Raw genomic sequence first — 14,007 nt, 5'->3', positions numbered from 1 at the left:
ATTAAATTAAATGACAATAATAAATGCCAATAGCTTAGAAGAGAAGCTGGCACAGTCAGTGTTCAGCAAATCTTAGCTTTATTATTCCCTATCAGGGTATCCCATGCCCAACAGTCTGTCAGTACCTTGGAGACCGGGGCCATGTCTGTCCCAGGACATAAAAGCCACAGCCTAGACTCCTTCCTGGCCCCAGGGGAGGGACTCAAGAGACTGGGTCCAGTGTGATGACAGCTCAGGGACTGTCAGGATATTAACTTGGAGGTTTCAGAGACAGTACCCACATACCTGTGAAAATTCGTTCATCAAACATCCTAGGGGAGAAAAGAGAGATGAATGTGAGAATACGTAGGCTCGGGGGCTCTCTAGGGGCTCAGGGAGGTGCTTCCAAAGCCCCTTCAGTGACCTCACTAAGTCCCCCATGCAGATACAGCTACAGGAGATGCCACAGTTAAGAACAACAGAATATTCCAATTGTCTCCTGACAGCCAGGGAAGGCATAGGCCAGTCCCCGGGGGTCCTAGGGCATCCAACCTGTTCATGACACCCTGGGAGCCTCTGATAACCCCAGGTGAATGACTCAAGCCCCTTTCCCATCAGCACCCAACTGTGAATGACTCATTCATCTATCCCAGGAGCTTCACCCAAAACCTCCTGTGTCACAGCAAAAGGCATAGCAAATAGGGCGGTGCCTGTGGCTCAAAGGAGTAGGTCCCTGGCCCCATAGGCCGGAGGCGGTGGGTTCAAACACAGCCCCGGCCAAAAACAAAAAAGGGCATGGCAAATAGCCATGCAGAGTGACCTGGGCGACCCTTCACAGCCGGGGGCCGAGGTAGGGTGGCCAACCCTTCATGGAGGAGGGAATGACAAGCTGAGGCTCAGAGAAGGCTGGGGGAGGTGAGGCACACAGTCTTCGGTGCTGTGCTCAGGCCCCTGGTCTCTAGCTATGGGTAGCTGGGTACGATGAGTGACAGTCAGACCACTGAGCGATGGACTGGAGGGGAGGCAGCTGGAAGCTCTGGCGAGGAAGTGGAGGCTTGAGCAAAGGTCGGCAAGGGTGACCTCCAGGGCTGGCTTCTGTCTGTCCTACCCTCAGCTCCACTGAGGTGGCTTCCAGTGGGTTGAGAGTCTCAGACAGCTGGCTGAGGGCTTCAGTACAGTCCTTGTGCCACGGAGTGGTTAGACAAGAGGATGGGGCCTTTGTCACTAAACTTAGGCTCTAGAGGTGACACAAAATGAATGAAGGGGTGTCTGAGTCCACACACCCAACAATGCCCAGGGGGCCTAGCAGGAAACTCCAGCAGAGTCAAAGAAGTCAGTCCCAGGAAGCAGAGCCTGAATCGCCAGGCATGAGCCCCAACGTGGCTTCTATGCTCATCCTGAGAGGCTCCAGTCCCCTGCTGCTCCTGGAGGCTCACACACCTCTGGATCTCACAAGGCTGAGAAGCAGCCTCAAGGAGCACTTCTGGGGTGGATGGCTTCCTTTCTGAGGCCTGCACACTCAGCCCCTTCCACAGACAGGCTGCTGGCATCTGGTTTTTTATTACCTACGGGGTTATTTATTTATTGGAAAGCACGAGCCAGGGTGTCAACACAGCTTTAGGGGCTTATACTGGTCTCTCGGTGGAGAAGGGGATGGAGTTCAGATGCTGGAGAGAACATCAGATGCCCTCACGGGGTGCTGGACTGGAAGGCTTGACACGCACCGATTGTAAAGCCTCTAAGCATAGTTTTGAGTTCTAGAATCCTCTCTAGATACTTTCTCCATTTAAGTTCTGCCCCAAGGGGTAAACTCAGATCCTTGAGGCTTGTGCTATATCCTGGTGGGAATATGGGCTTGAGGATCTTGAGGCCAGACCTTGGCATGAGTTGGGGTGAGCAGGACCCTGTACCTCCAATAACAAGCCCCACATGCCTGGTTGAGAGCACCCCAACCTCCCCATCTCGCGTAGCCACAGACAGGCTCCACCTTAAACTAGACAGGCTTCCACAGAAGAGGACCAGGCTCCACCTTAAACCCTCTTCTCTCCTAACCCACGTCTGCCAGGACAATCTCAAAAGCTGGACCAATGAGTCTGCGGAGTACAACAGAGAAAACTGCACTGAGGCCTCAAACTGGAGCAGCAACTGTACAAGCACCTCATTAGTATCTTGTCACTTAATCTCCAATCATTACTAAGATATGGGATAGTTATCAGACCTGTTTTATGTAAGTGGGACACAAAGCAGTTAAGTAACTTGCCCTAGGACACACAGCTGGCTGATGGGAAGGCCATTTGTGCCCATGCACTTAGCTGTGCTGTCACCCCCCAGGAAGTGTGGCGAGGAAGAGGACTCATGCGATAGAACAGCTACTACATGGCAGCCTGTTATGTCCACATCCTCATTTTATGTTGGAAAAACCTGGGAAGGTGTGTTGCTGCCCCTGTTTTTACAGATGAGGAAACTGAGGCTCAGAAGAGAAGCTTCTTGTCCAGGGTTATCACACTGCAAGTGTGTAGCTTCGAACTTGGTCCGCCTGATGCCAAAGCCTCGACAGACGCTACTGAGTCCTGTACACCTGGGAATGTGTTTTGATGTGCCCTCTGGGAGGCCACCCACTGTGACAGGACCTGCTATTTAGTGATGTCTAGGCAGAGCCCAGTGAAGGGCAGGGCTACAAGTTCGTGGCAGATACTGGTGAAGAATGAAGTGGGCTACAGCTTGAACTGAAGAACAGGGAACTCAAAATCACCCACAGTGAGGGCCTAACACTGTGCTCAGGCCTGTAAGGGGACACAGGGTACCCTTGCTGCTTTTTTTCCTCTTAGCCCCCTGCTAGGAGCCAAGTGAGGGACTTAGTAGCAAGAAAGATTTAAGCTAGACATAAGTAAGCACTGCCCAACTGAAGGGTGATGGATTTCAATTCATCTCCAGGATCATTTATCAAGTCAGGCCCCAAGTAAGTGCTGTGAGGATACAAGAGGAAGCCAGATGAGGTCCCACTCCTGTATGGGAGCAGGTGAGGGGTGCATTAAGCCAGGGAGAAGTCACTTGCTGCTGGAGGGTGACATTCTTTCCGAATGAAGACAGGGGACAGATTTAAAGGCAGAGGAAAGCAAATCCTGAAAGACGAAGACAGGTGGGAGGGCGGGTAGGAGATGCTGCAGACTGAGGGAGAGGCTTCAGCAAGGCTTGCAGGAGGCAGGTGAAGCAGCTCATGTTCAGAGACAGCCACCTTAGGTCGTACCCTATCCTGGGCAGGAGGGAGAGTGGGCACTAAGGCTGACAGTGTGGCTGTGGGGAGGCTGAGAGAGAATGCTATATCTTGAAGGCTGGAGAAGGATTCTGAGGGAGACCCACATGGTCAGGGCTGACTTGCAGAACAGTCTTCCTCCTTGGCTCCCCCTGCCCCCATACCCCTTCTTAGTTTCCTTTCCCCAACCTCTAATGTGAAGATCCCCGGGGATTTGTCAGGATTCTTTTTCATTCCTTTTTTTTTTTTTTGGGAGACAGAATTTCATTCTGTTGCCCCAGGCTTAAGTGTCCAGGAGCCAACCCAGCTCACAGCAATCTCAAACTCCTGTGTTCAAGCAATCCTCTTGCCTCAGCCCCGTGAGTAGCTGGGACTACAGGAGCCCACCATGATGCTCAGCTAATTTTTTTCTATTTTTTAGTAGAGTTTGGGGTTTTACTCTTGATCAAGGTGGTCTCGAACACCTGGGATCCTCCCGCCTTAGCCTCCCAGAATGCTAGGATTACAAGTGTGAGCCACTGTGCCTGGCCTGGACTCATATTTGCCCTGCCCCAGCCCCTCAAGATCTCTTCCCAGCCTCTGCTGATGTATCCTTAGCATCTCCCATTTAACACATCCAAGGTGAACTGTCTCACTCCACCCCTATCAATAAGCTGAGACTCAGGGGTGGTCCTTGATTCCAAGATTCCCCAACCACTCCCCATATTCCATCACAGCAAACCCTATCACAGCCCCCCATATCCCCAAACATAGCTGTGCTAATCCTCTGCCTTCTTGCCCATAGCACAGGCCCAGCCCCAGCCCCATCATTGCCAGACCAGGTGACCATGGCCTTGGGCTTCCTGTCCTTGCCCTCTCTTCCTAGGATCCCCTCTTCTCCCAGTAAACAGAGGGTCTCCTGGATCCTGGGTCTGACCTCCAAAAGCCCTGCAGAGGTCCATCCCATGGCCATGGGACTACCCCATGCTCTCAGAGTCGACCCCTGAACTTTGCTCTCGCCCCTACCTCCTTGCATCCCTGGATTATCTAGGGCTCTGGCACATACTGATTCCTTTGCCAGACTTTCCACTAAGCCAGGGAGAAATCACTTGCTGCTAGAGAGTGACATTCTTCCCAACCTCCCAGCTCTGGCCTGACAAATGGGACCTTCCCTCAGAGGCACCAACTAGCCTGGTTCTCCTGATCCACCCTTTTTCTCTCTCCCATTCCTGTTTATCTCCTAAGCTTTAAGGAGAAGCTCTATGAAGGCAAGAGCCCAGATCTGAACAAGCACATGTTCGCTCATTCATCCACTCATTCCACACACACACACTAGGCATCTACTATAGCCAGGGGATTGTTCTAGGCACTGGAGATTTAGCAATGAACAAAGCGCAATCCTCAGTCTTGATGCCTGCTGACAGTCCCGTGGCAATAAACGAGTGAGCCAGGTATATGAGTAAGAGAACACGCTGGGAGTGGCCCTTGGAGGGCATCCAGAAAGAGATGTGTGGGAAGTGCCCAACACAGATCTGCCTGGAGGCAGAGGCTGGATGACACAGCCTCTGGCCACCCCTCTATCTCTAAACATCCAGGAGGAAATATGCCAGGAAGTCTGGGCACTGGCTAGGGACTCGTGCTTGTTTGGCAGGGGGACAGGGCTGGGGGATGGGCCATGACAGCAGGTGCCTTGGAGACCATACTGCTCTGCGTTCTCCCACCAATATGTGTGCAGGAGAAGCTGGTAGCCTGGGAGAACAGGAGAGGTGGTCAAGCTCCCAGCAGATAAGAGAGGAGGGGGAGGCCAGCTTAGCCCTGCCTGAGCTCTGGGGGCCCCCTGACAACAGCAGGTAAGTCCAAAGACCTCAGGCCTTCTTTAGGGGGAAGGAGACGGCCACCCAAGGAATATGAATCCCTCTGTGAAGTCTAACAGCCCCTTTATTCCACCCCTTCAGGGCCCTGCCCAGTCCAGACACCCCAGTATCTCAGACAGGGATCCCCACCTCTTGATGATGAAGTGGATGCTGTGTCGCTCTTCCAGGATCCGCTTCAGCTTGGGGACCCCGTATGTGCAGGGGCGTTTGAAAGGGATCTTGTCTGGGATGCCCACGATTTCCACAGCTTCCGGGTCACAGGCAATCTTCCTATAGGGCACAGGGACCATGTGGTCCAGGCCCAGGGCTTCCGCTGGAAGGGCAACAGCAAGGCTGAGAATGGAATGGAGGCCCCAGGACACAGGGGCCCTGGGAGGCCACGATCACCATTACTTCCCACCACCCCAACACCACTCTGGCTATGCAGTGACTGGAAGGATCTTGCTTAAACATCAATCATGTAACTTCTCTTTGAAAAAATGTCCATGGAAGTCAGGCATGGTGGCTCACACCTGTAATCCTAGCACTCTGAGAGGCCAAGGTGGGTGGACTGCTTGAGCCCAGGAGTTTGAGACCAGTCTAAAGCAGAGTGAGACCCCATCTCTAAATATAGGTGGGCAGCTCGTGCCCGTAGCTCAGTGGTTAGGATGCCGGCCACATACACTGAGGCTGGTGGGTTTGAACCTGGTCCAGGCCTGCTAAACAACAATGACAACTGCAACAAAAATAGCCAGGTGTTGTGGTGAGTGCCTGTAGTCCTAGCTACTTGGGAGGCTGAGGCAAGATAATTGCTAAGGCCCAAGAATTTGAGGTTGCTGTGAGCTGTGATGCCATAGCACTCTACCAAGGATAACAAAGTGAGACTATCTCAAAAAAAAAAAACCAAACAAATAAAAAACTACGTCCATGGGCTCCCATCTCACTCAGTGACAGGCTAAGTCTGACCTATGTGACTCCATCACCTCTGACCCCATCTGCTCCCTGCACCTTTTGAATTACTCTGCCCATTCTCAGGCATCCCCTTGTTGCCTCCCCATACACCAGGTGCACACCCACCTCAGGGCACCGACCCAGATCCCCTCTCCTGGAGACCCTCCTGCCTCCCTCCCTGCTCCTGTCAGGTATCTGCACCTCCTGTGCCTCACAAAGCCTTGCTGTCCCCTCCACCCCAACAGTTTTGTCTGCCATCTATTCATCACTAACTGATGTTCCATCCACGCTCATTTCTACACATGTTCACTGCTGGGAACAGAAGCTCCGTGGGAGCAAGGGGTTTGTGACTGCCCTGGCCCTGAGATTCAGATGGGCCAGAAGTAAAGTAGATGCTTCCAGCATGACTGGGGGATGAATAAATGGCTGGAGGAATGTTCAGGCTCACAGTCAGCTCTTGGTGGAGCAACTCCAGACACCTAGGTGTGCACAGGTGTGTCCTTTCCTCCACGGAGAGGCTCGGCACACCCTTCATTCACCAGTGCCATGACTAGGACACCAGCCAGAAACTGACAGCTTTGTCGACAGCAGAGCAGATGGAATCCTGGCTGGGGACCTGGTTACTTGTGTTCTTCTTGTAGATCACTAGGTCTGATCTTGTGCCATTTCAGCCACTCACTTACACCCCAGCTCCATATTTCCATTCATTTTCTCACCAAATACTTCTTAAGCACTTATGATATGCTTGACCCAAGCTGGTACTTTCATGGGACCCCATTCTTCCCAAGGCCTGGGGTGGGGGCTCTCAGGGGACAAGCTATGCTGGGCATCCACTTCACTCTCACCTCCCCATGTGACCATCACATTGTCCTCTCTTAAAGGTCCCACATCTCCTCACTATTCTTCATGCTCTGCTTGTGTTCCTATGGGTCCCAGTCCAGAGTTGGACTCCCCTCCAGCCACGCCCTGGCCAGGGCAGGACAGAGTTGTCTGGGCCCTCCATGGGTGCCACTGACGTGTTTTTCTGTTGATGCGGCCCAGGTCTGCGTTGGCAGCTTTGGCAGCCAGATCCTGCTGTAAAGTCTCACTTAGCTGGTTGTCAAATTAAACTCTTGAAATCTCAACAGCTGTCAAACCATGTCTCCCTATCCCCACCCCCAGGCCCAGTCTTTGAGTGATCAGCCCTACAAGTCTACATGAAGTCATCTCCTTCACTTCATCTGGTTTGCTGGGGCTATGGGCTTAGTCCCCCAACCAGCCCCAATGTCTTCCCAGGTGACAATGTCCTTGAGGCTTCCTGAAGGCTGGGATTTCTAATGTTTCTTTTCCTCTGCTTTTTCCCCATCTATATCCCTTGCCTCATCATAGCCCACTTTCCCAGATCTGGTGGCTGGAAAGATGTGGCTGGGAGCAAAGTCTACTCACTCAGGATCTATGGGATGCCTCTAGGTGCCAAACCATGTCCCCACCCACAGACAGAGTCCCCTAATACTCAGGAGTAGTTTCTATCTCCTCAGGGCAGTGAAGTGCAGAGGCAGCTCTGGCTTGAAGAGGAGCAAGTCCTCAACCACCCCCAGCACTCCTTGGATTTGGCCCAAGGGCTGACATCCTTGATGAAGAAAAGCCTCAGGATTCTGTAAAGACCACAGTATGCACAGGCCAGAGAACTGCAGTGTGGTGGGGCTGCCCAGGTCTTTACCCCAGGCCACTGTGCTCCTGGCTGGGGCAGAACCTTCCCAGGGCAGCCAGAGCCAGCTCCTCCCCAGACCCCCTCCCATTACTGCCCATCTGGCCCATGCCTGCCTGGGGTGAGGAGAGACTCTGATGTGGGTTCAGGTTCCCTTACAGTACGAGAGGAGGGGAACAGTGAATGGGCCAGGGTGGCCACATCAAAGGCACCTAGGCTATCCCAGTGTCCTCACTGAGGCCACCAGAGTCTCACTCAGCCCGAGCCTTACACAGAAGTTCCAGCTCACGTGCGCAGGACTCCCTAACCCTGGTCCAGACCAAAGGGGACCTCCTCCCTGAAGCCACCTGACTCCCCCGGCCTGCTGAGATCTCATCTCCCCTGAGCTATCCTGTCTTCTCGACCTCAGCCACTCTAGGTTCCTGCTTACTGCCGTGTGTCAGCATGTACCATGCTGTCTGTACCATGCTGTCTGCACCTTGCAATTCCAGTCACCTGCTGAAGCATCCTGAGACCAGAGTCAGCCTGAGCCACACCTGCTACAGTGCCTGGCACAAACAGGGGCTCAAAATGCACAACTAGTAAGTGAACAGACCAGTGACTATGAGAAATCAGAGGAAGACCAAGGTGATAAGGGAGGGCAGGAGGGAGAAGGAAGAAAGGGCAGGGAGGAGGCAAAGCCCCACCCAGTCAGCTGTGCTCAGGTTAGGAAGTGGGGGAGGCCAGCGCTCTCTGACTCCTGATATAGGCCTGCTCTTCCCACCTCAGCATGCAGGGAGTTCTGAGGCCACTGAGACCCTTTCTGTCCCCATCAGCACCATCGTCCCTACAATTCTGGATAGGATCCCTCCTTCTTCTCTCCCTATTGTATAGAGGACATCCCTATAGCAGAGGTCTGCATGAATCAGGTGGCATTAGCCAGGTCAAACCTATGTGGTCCCTGAGTCGTCCATGGGCACCTGTGTCATCTCCCCAGGGACTGTCACCCACCCAGACAGGGGACACATGGTGCCCAACCACTGAAGGCTGAGTAAGAAGCGAGGACTACCCCAGATACTAAGGAAGACTGGCGTGAGAGGGCACAGCAGGGGACCCAAGACCCAGAGCTGCCTTCTAGCCACCAGTGCCTGTGCATCCTCCTGGGCCTGAAACTCCCCAACCTGTAAGACCCCATGCCAGCCCCAAGTACACCATCTGTATCTGCTGCCCAGACCGTGGGGGCTGACATCTGCTCTGAGCCTGGCTCTGTCCTGGGTGCTGGGGACCCAAAAGCTTCCTGGAGAAGGTGACTGCCAAGTTGAGTCTCAAAGAACATTTAGCAATGTGCCCCACAAAGGTGTGAAGGGCACACCTGGCAGAGGCAGGAGACAGCATGTGCTGAGGGGCCCAGGCGAGCTTGTGAGGTCAACAGAGATTTTTCTAGGCCCTCCAGGCTGTCCCCGACATGGGAAATCTACCTCCAGCCTGCCCCGCTTCCCACAGCTGAGTCCAGGTCTGGGGCTTTGCCATCAGTTCCACCCCCTGAGGAATCTGGAAGGGAAATATTGACACAACCACCCCCTACCCAGACAGGAGGAGCCTGCGCCGGATGACATTAGCGTTGACGGCGCGCGGGTGCCAGCATATGGCTCCCGCTGTCGTGTTGGGGAACACGAGTGATTGCCACGTAATGAGATGCTCCACACGGCTGCTGGGGCCACACAGCGGCCGCGCCGCCCACTCACCATATCTGCTGTTAAACAGGATCTGCACGCACTCCCGCAGTGTGTTGATGTCCTCGGTTTCCTTTATGAAGGCGTCCCACTTCTCTATCAAAACACACAGGCGGCTCAAGTAAGCAGGGGCCCTGGGATGGTCACACTCTCTCCACCACTGCTACTGCGGTTGGGCTTTCTCCTCCAGAGCCCCTGAGAACAACCCCAGCTCTTCTACCCACTCCTACCTCAGACCCTACACAAATCCAAAATGTCCTCATAGTCCTCACCCCTCATCTGCTTGCCTCCTACCCCAAAGTTTCCCTCTGTCCTCCCCAACACGTGCCATGCAGGCTCAGTCTATTCATCCAGGGCCATCTTGCTCCAGACAGACAGGAGATTGGAAAGACAGCCTGAATCTGGATCTCAACGATCTAACCCGTGTACCTCCTACATCTAAGGTGCTGGTGTCAGCTTCCCCCAAATTCTCAGCCCTGCTGGCCTCTCACATAAAACCAGAGCCCCTGCTTCAATTTAATTTTAATAATAAGAACAATCATTTGGTTCACTGTAATTAGTAAAAGTAACATCTTTAATTTACTAGGTGCTTATCTGTGCTAAGTACTATACATATATAAGATACAACCTATTTAATCCCTCATTATAATCTTTAAACATACATGTTATTCCCATTTTGCAGAGAGGAAAACTGAGGGTCAGAGAAGCATCTTGCATGAGATCACCCAGTAAGATTTTATCCCAGCCTTGTCTGGCACAGTATGTGTGTAGGGGGATCCTCCATTCTGATCCTAGGGGACTGGGTTTCCTTTCTTTCTTTCTTTCTTTCTTTTTTTTTTTGAGACAATGTCACTTTGTCACCCTCTTCTACAGAGTGCTGCGGTCTCACAGCTCACAGCAACCTCAAACTCTCGGGCTTACGCGGTTTTCTTGCCTCAGCCTCCCAAGAGCTGGGACTACAGGTGCACACTATAACACCCAGCTATTTTTAGAGATGTGTCTCGGTCTGACTCAGGCTGGTCTCAAACGTGTGAACTCAGGCAATCCACCTGCCTGAGTCTCCCAGAATACTAGGATTACAGCATGAGCCACTGCACCCACCCTGAGATTGGGTTTTCTTAAAGAACAACTTACTGTAGATGAGGCTGAGACCTCCAAAAAGCAGAACTACTAGAAAGTCTTAGTTCATTCCTTCTTGGTACAAATGAATCCCAAATGTTCCTCCTCTCAGTATCTCTGTGTGCAACTTTTAAAATCTACCCACTTATTTTTTTCATACTCCTTCCTTCAAGAGGTGAGATTTAATTAGTCTCTCTTTGAGTATAGGCTAGATCAAGTTTCTGGCTTCTAAGGGGTAAAATATTAGAAGTGGCAGCAATTTCTGAGGCTGGGTCATCAAAGAGGTGGCTTCCTCTTTACTCTCTTAGGTCATTGACACCGAAGGAAACCAGCTGCCACGTTGTGAGGACACTCAAGCAGCCCCGTAAAGGACGGTATACACAGTAAGGAACTGAGGCCTCCTGGCAAGACCACACAAGTGAGCTTGGGAGCAGTCTCTCTGGCTCCAGTCAAGTCTTTAAATGACGACAGGCCCAGCTGACACCTTGACTACAAACTCACTAGAGAGCCTGAGCCAGAGGTGCCCGGATCAGCTGCTCTCAAATTCCCAACCACCAGAAACTGAGGTAGTAAAACCTTGTTGTTTTAAGCTACATTTGGAAGTAATTTATCATATAGCAGTAGATAACTATTACACCCTGGCTTTACTCACAGCCCTGTGAGCAGAGCTGTTCCTCCTTTTTCTCACAAAGACCCAGAGGGGGGTCAGACATAGTCCCGGCACTCAGGGTGACAGTGCAGGCAAGGACAAATTCCCATTTCAGTGAGCAACACCTCCAACCCCAGCTCCTACTCCAGCCAGGGTGCTGCCATAGGCACTGTCCTACCTGACTTGTCGTGGACGATGGAGAAGAGAATGCGCTTGGAGGCATGGACGTTCTGGATGAGAGGCCCACCAGGTCCCATGGGCTTTTGTCCTGGACAAGGAAGAGAAAAGGGATAGGTTCCATCTAGGCCCCAAGAGGTGTTCCCCAGAACCAGCTCCAGTGCACAGGCTTTTGCTCTAGGGTGACAGTCTCATCTGGCAGAGAGACAGACTCCAGAACTGGGCCCTGTGATCATGAACTAAAAGCAAGTTCCTGGGCCAGAGTCCTAGGACATTCTGCACCAGAATCTGCTATTCTAATGCCAGGTCAGCGTGAGTAGGATGCTGAAGGTCACCTTTTCTAGGTGGGGACACTCATTTCAGGTGTGTAAGTCCTAAATCTTGGTCAGCCCACACACTTCTGGAGGGGGATATTGTTTTTTCTCTTTGTAATAATAACAAGTGATATAACTTACAAGCACCTACTCTGCACCCAGCATTGGACCCAGCACTTTAATACAGAAGATATGAACTCATTGGAACCATTTATCCAAACGGATTGCTGGGTCTCACTCCTAAAGCTTCAGATTCAGCAAGACAGCTGGGGCCTGTGAACATGCATTCCTAACTTGCCCTCAGGAAACACTGCTAGAGCCACCCACCTGCCATTTAATAACAAAAACTGCCCCACAAAGTAGGTGCTTCTAGCACCCCCATTTATAGATGAGAAAACTAAATCTCAGAGAGGTAGCGACCTGCCTTAGGATACTCAGACCTTGGGCAGAGGAGCCAGGATAGGAGCCCAGGCCTCCCTCACACTCAGCTGTTCTTCTCCTACGTCCCAGTGCCCTTAATCTAGGTTGGATATGGACCAGACACTCATTAAGTGTACGTGGGCTGACCAGCACACTCCCTTCAGAGCTTCCTCATAGAGTCCCCTAGGTGTCTCTTGGTCCCAGGCCAAAGACACTGTCACTGAAGCCTGAGCAGAGGCCCAGGGCTCAAAGGGGTCCCAGCCAGGACACTCTCTTCCCAGCCCCACCCCCTTGCCCAGCATGCCTTCTTCCCGCCTGGGAGAGCCCAAGCATCCCAACCTGCTCTGGGAGGGTGTCTCTGCAAGTGACCTCCATCCCACCCCCAGACTTGGAGGTCCCAGCAGCAATGTTACCACAATAGTCGGAGAAGTCTTGGGCACCAGGGGCCTTGGGCTCTGGCACAGGCCGGCTCAGGCCCAGGTCGCTGGGGACGAGGGGCCAAGCGGGTGCTTCCTGCTTGAGCTCTCGGATGGTGTGGTTGGGGAGCGGGGTGCTGTACAGGAAGCTGGCCATGGAGGAGGATGTGGTGCTGGGGGGCAGGTCCTGGGGTGGCACCTTGGAGGCCTGGCCGTGCAGGCCGCAGTCCCGTGACCCCTTGGGGATCAAGGAGACGCCATTCAGCTCCACTAGGGCCTTTGATTCCCGCCCGCCATCCTCCAGCGGCCTGAATGAAGGAGAGGACACATGGACAGCTTCAGACACCTGTCCCATCTGTTAGGTCTCTTCCTCACCAGCTCACAGAATACAACAGCCCCATGACAAGGACAGAACAGGAGCTAGTTCCCACTTTACAGGTGGGAATGCAGTCCTGGGTGGCTCTGCTGTGCCCAAGGCCACACAGTGAGGCCACTGGACATCCCAGGCCTACCCTCTGCTCTGGCCCACTCACAAGATCCCATCAGGTACAGGTGATCGCCTCCTATGTCCTGTCACTTTGCCCCCTTCCCTGTTTGTGCACTGCAAAGCCAAACTCGACCTTAAGCCCTCAGGATGCCCTTTTGCCAAAGAGTACCACCTGGCACAGCTAAACAGCCTCATCTCCCCACGGTTTCTAATTAACCCGATTTATAACCCCATCAAGTGCATAACTCGGCTTCTTCTACTCTTGAATGTCATTAGTGCTGTACTGTCCCAAGCAATGTCTCATCTAGTCTTTTTGCAATGCAGAAGTCCGCTGGGAAACTTCCACCACTAAACAGCCTGGCTAAGACCTTGCTCTGTGACTGGGCGTTGGCCTCACCTCCACCTTCAGACTGAAAACAACTGGAGTCCCATGTGGGTATCTGTCTTTTTTTTCTTTTTTGAGAGAGAGTGTTTCACTTTGTCATCCTCAGTAGAGTGCTGTGGTGTCACAGCTCACAGCAACCTTAACTCTGGGCTTAGGTGATTATCTTACCTCAGCCTCCCGAGTAGCTGGGACTATAGGTGCCTGCCACAATGCCCAGCTATTTTTTGTGGCAGCAGCCCTACCCACTGAGTCACAGGTGCCATCGAGTGTCTGTCTTACTATTTTTTTTGAGAAAGTCTCACTCTGTCACTCTGGCTAAAGTATTGTGGCATCGTAGCTCACCCAAACTCTTGGGTTCCAGCAATCTTCTTGCCTCAGCCACCCACATAGCTGGGACTACAGGCACCCACCACAACACCTGGCTAGTTTTTCTAATTTTAAGAATGGGGTCTTGCTATGGCTCAGTGGGTAGGGCGCCGGCCCCATATACCAAGGGTGGCGGGTTCAAACTGGCCCCGGCCAAACTGCAGTAAAAAAAATAGCCAGGTGTTGTGGCAGGTGCCTGTAGTCCTACCTACTCAGGAGGCTGAGGCAAGAGAATTGCCTAAGCCCAGGAGCTGGAGGTT

At 52.7% G+C, this 14,007-nt stretch overlaps 1 protein-coding gene across 1 annotated transcript in view; it reads right to left on the bottom strand.

Annotated features, from left to right (window-relative positions):
• Positions 1 to 14,007, bottom strand: part of GTF2IRD1 (GTF2I repeat domain containing 1) — a 79,253-nt gene that overhangs the window by 57,250 nt on the left and 7,996 nt on the right. Inside the window, exons 4-8 of the mRNA XM_023515703.1 lie at positions 12,507 to 12,817; positions 11,361 to 11,450; positions 9,427 to 9,510; positions 5,215 to 5,398; positions 286 to 311 (exon numbers count right to left, since the gene is read on the bottom strand). Coding sequence (XP_023371471.1) covers positions 286 to 311; positions 5,215 to 5,398; positions 9,427 to 9,510; positions 11,361 to 11,450; positions 12,507 to 12,817 — 695 coding nt within the window. The remainder of the gene's footprint in view (positions 1 to 285; positions 312 to 5,214; positions 5,399 to 9,426; positions 9,511 to 11,360; positions 11,451 to 12,506; positions 12,818 to 14,007) is intronic.

This window comes from Otolemur garnettii, unplaced genomic scaffold (assembly GCF_000181295.1).
Source record: "Otolemur garnettii isolate 467f Iridium unplaced genomic scaffold, OtoGar3 scaffold00077, whole genome shotgun sequence".
NCBI classification, from domain to species: Eukaryota; Metazoa; Chordata; class Mammalia; order Primates; family Galagidae; genus Otolemur; species Otolemur garnettii.
Note: the sequence above shows the minus strand (reverse complement) of the source record. Positions and strands in the feature narration are given on the sequence as shown.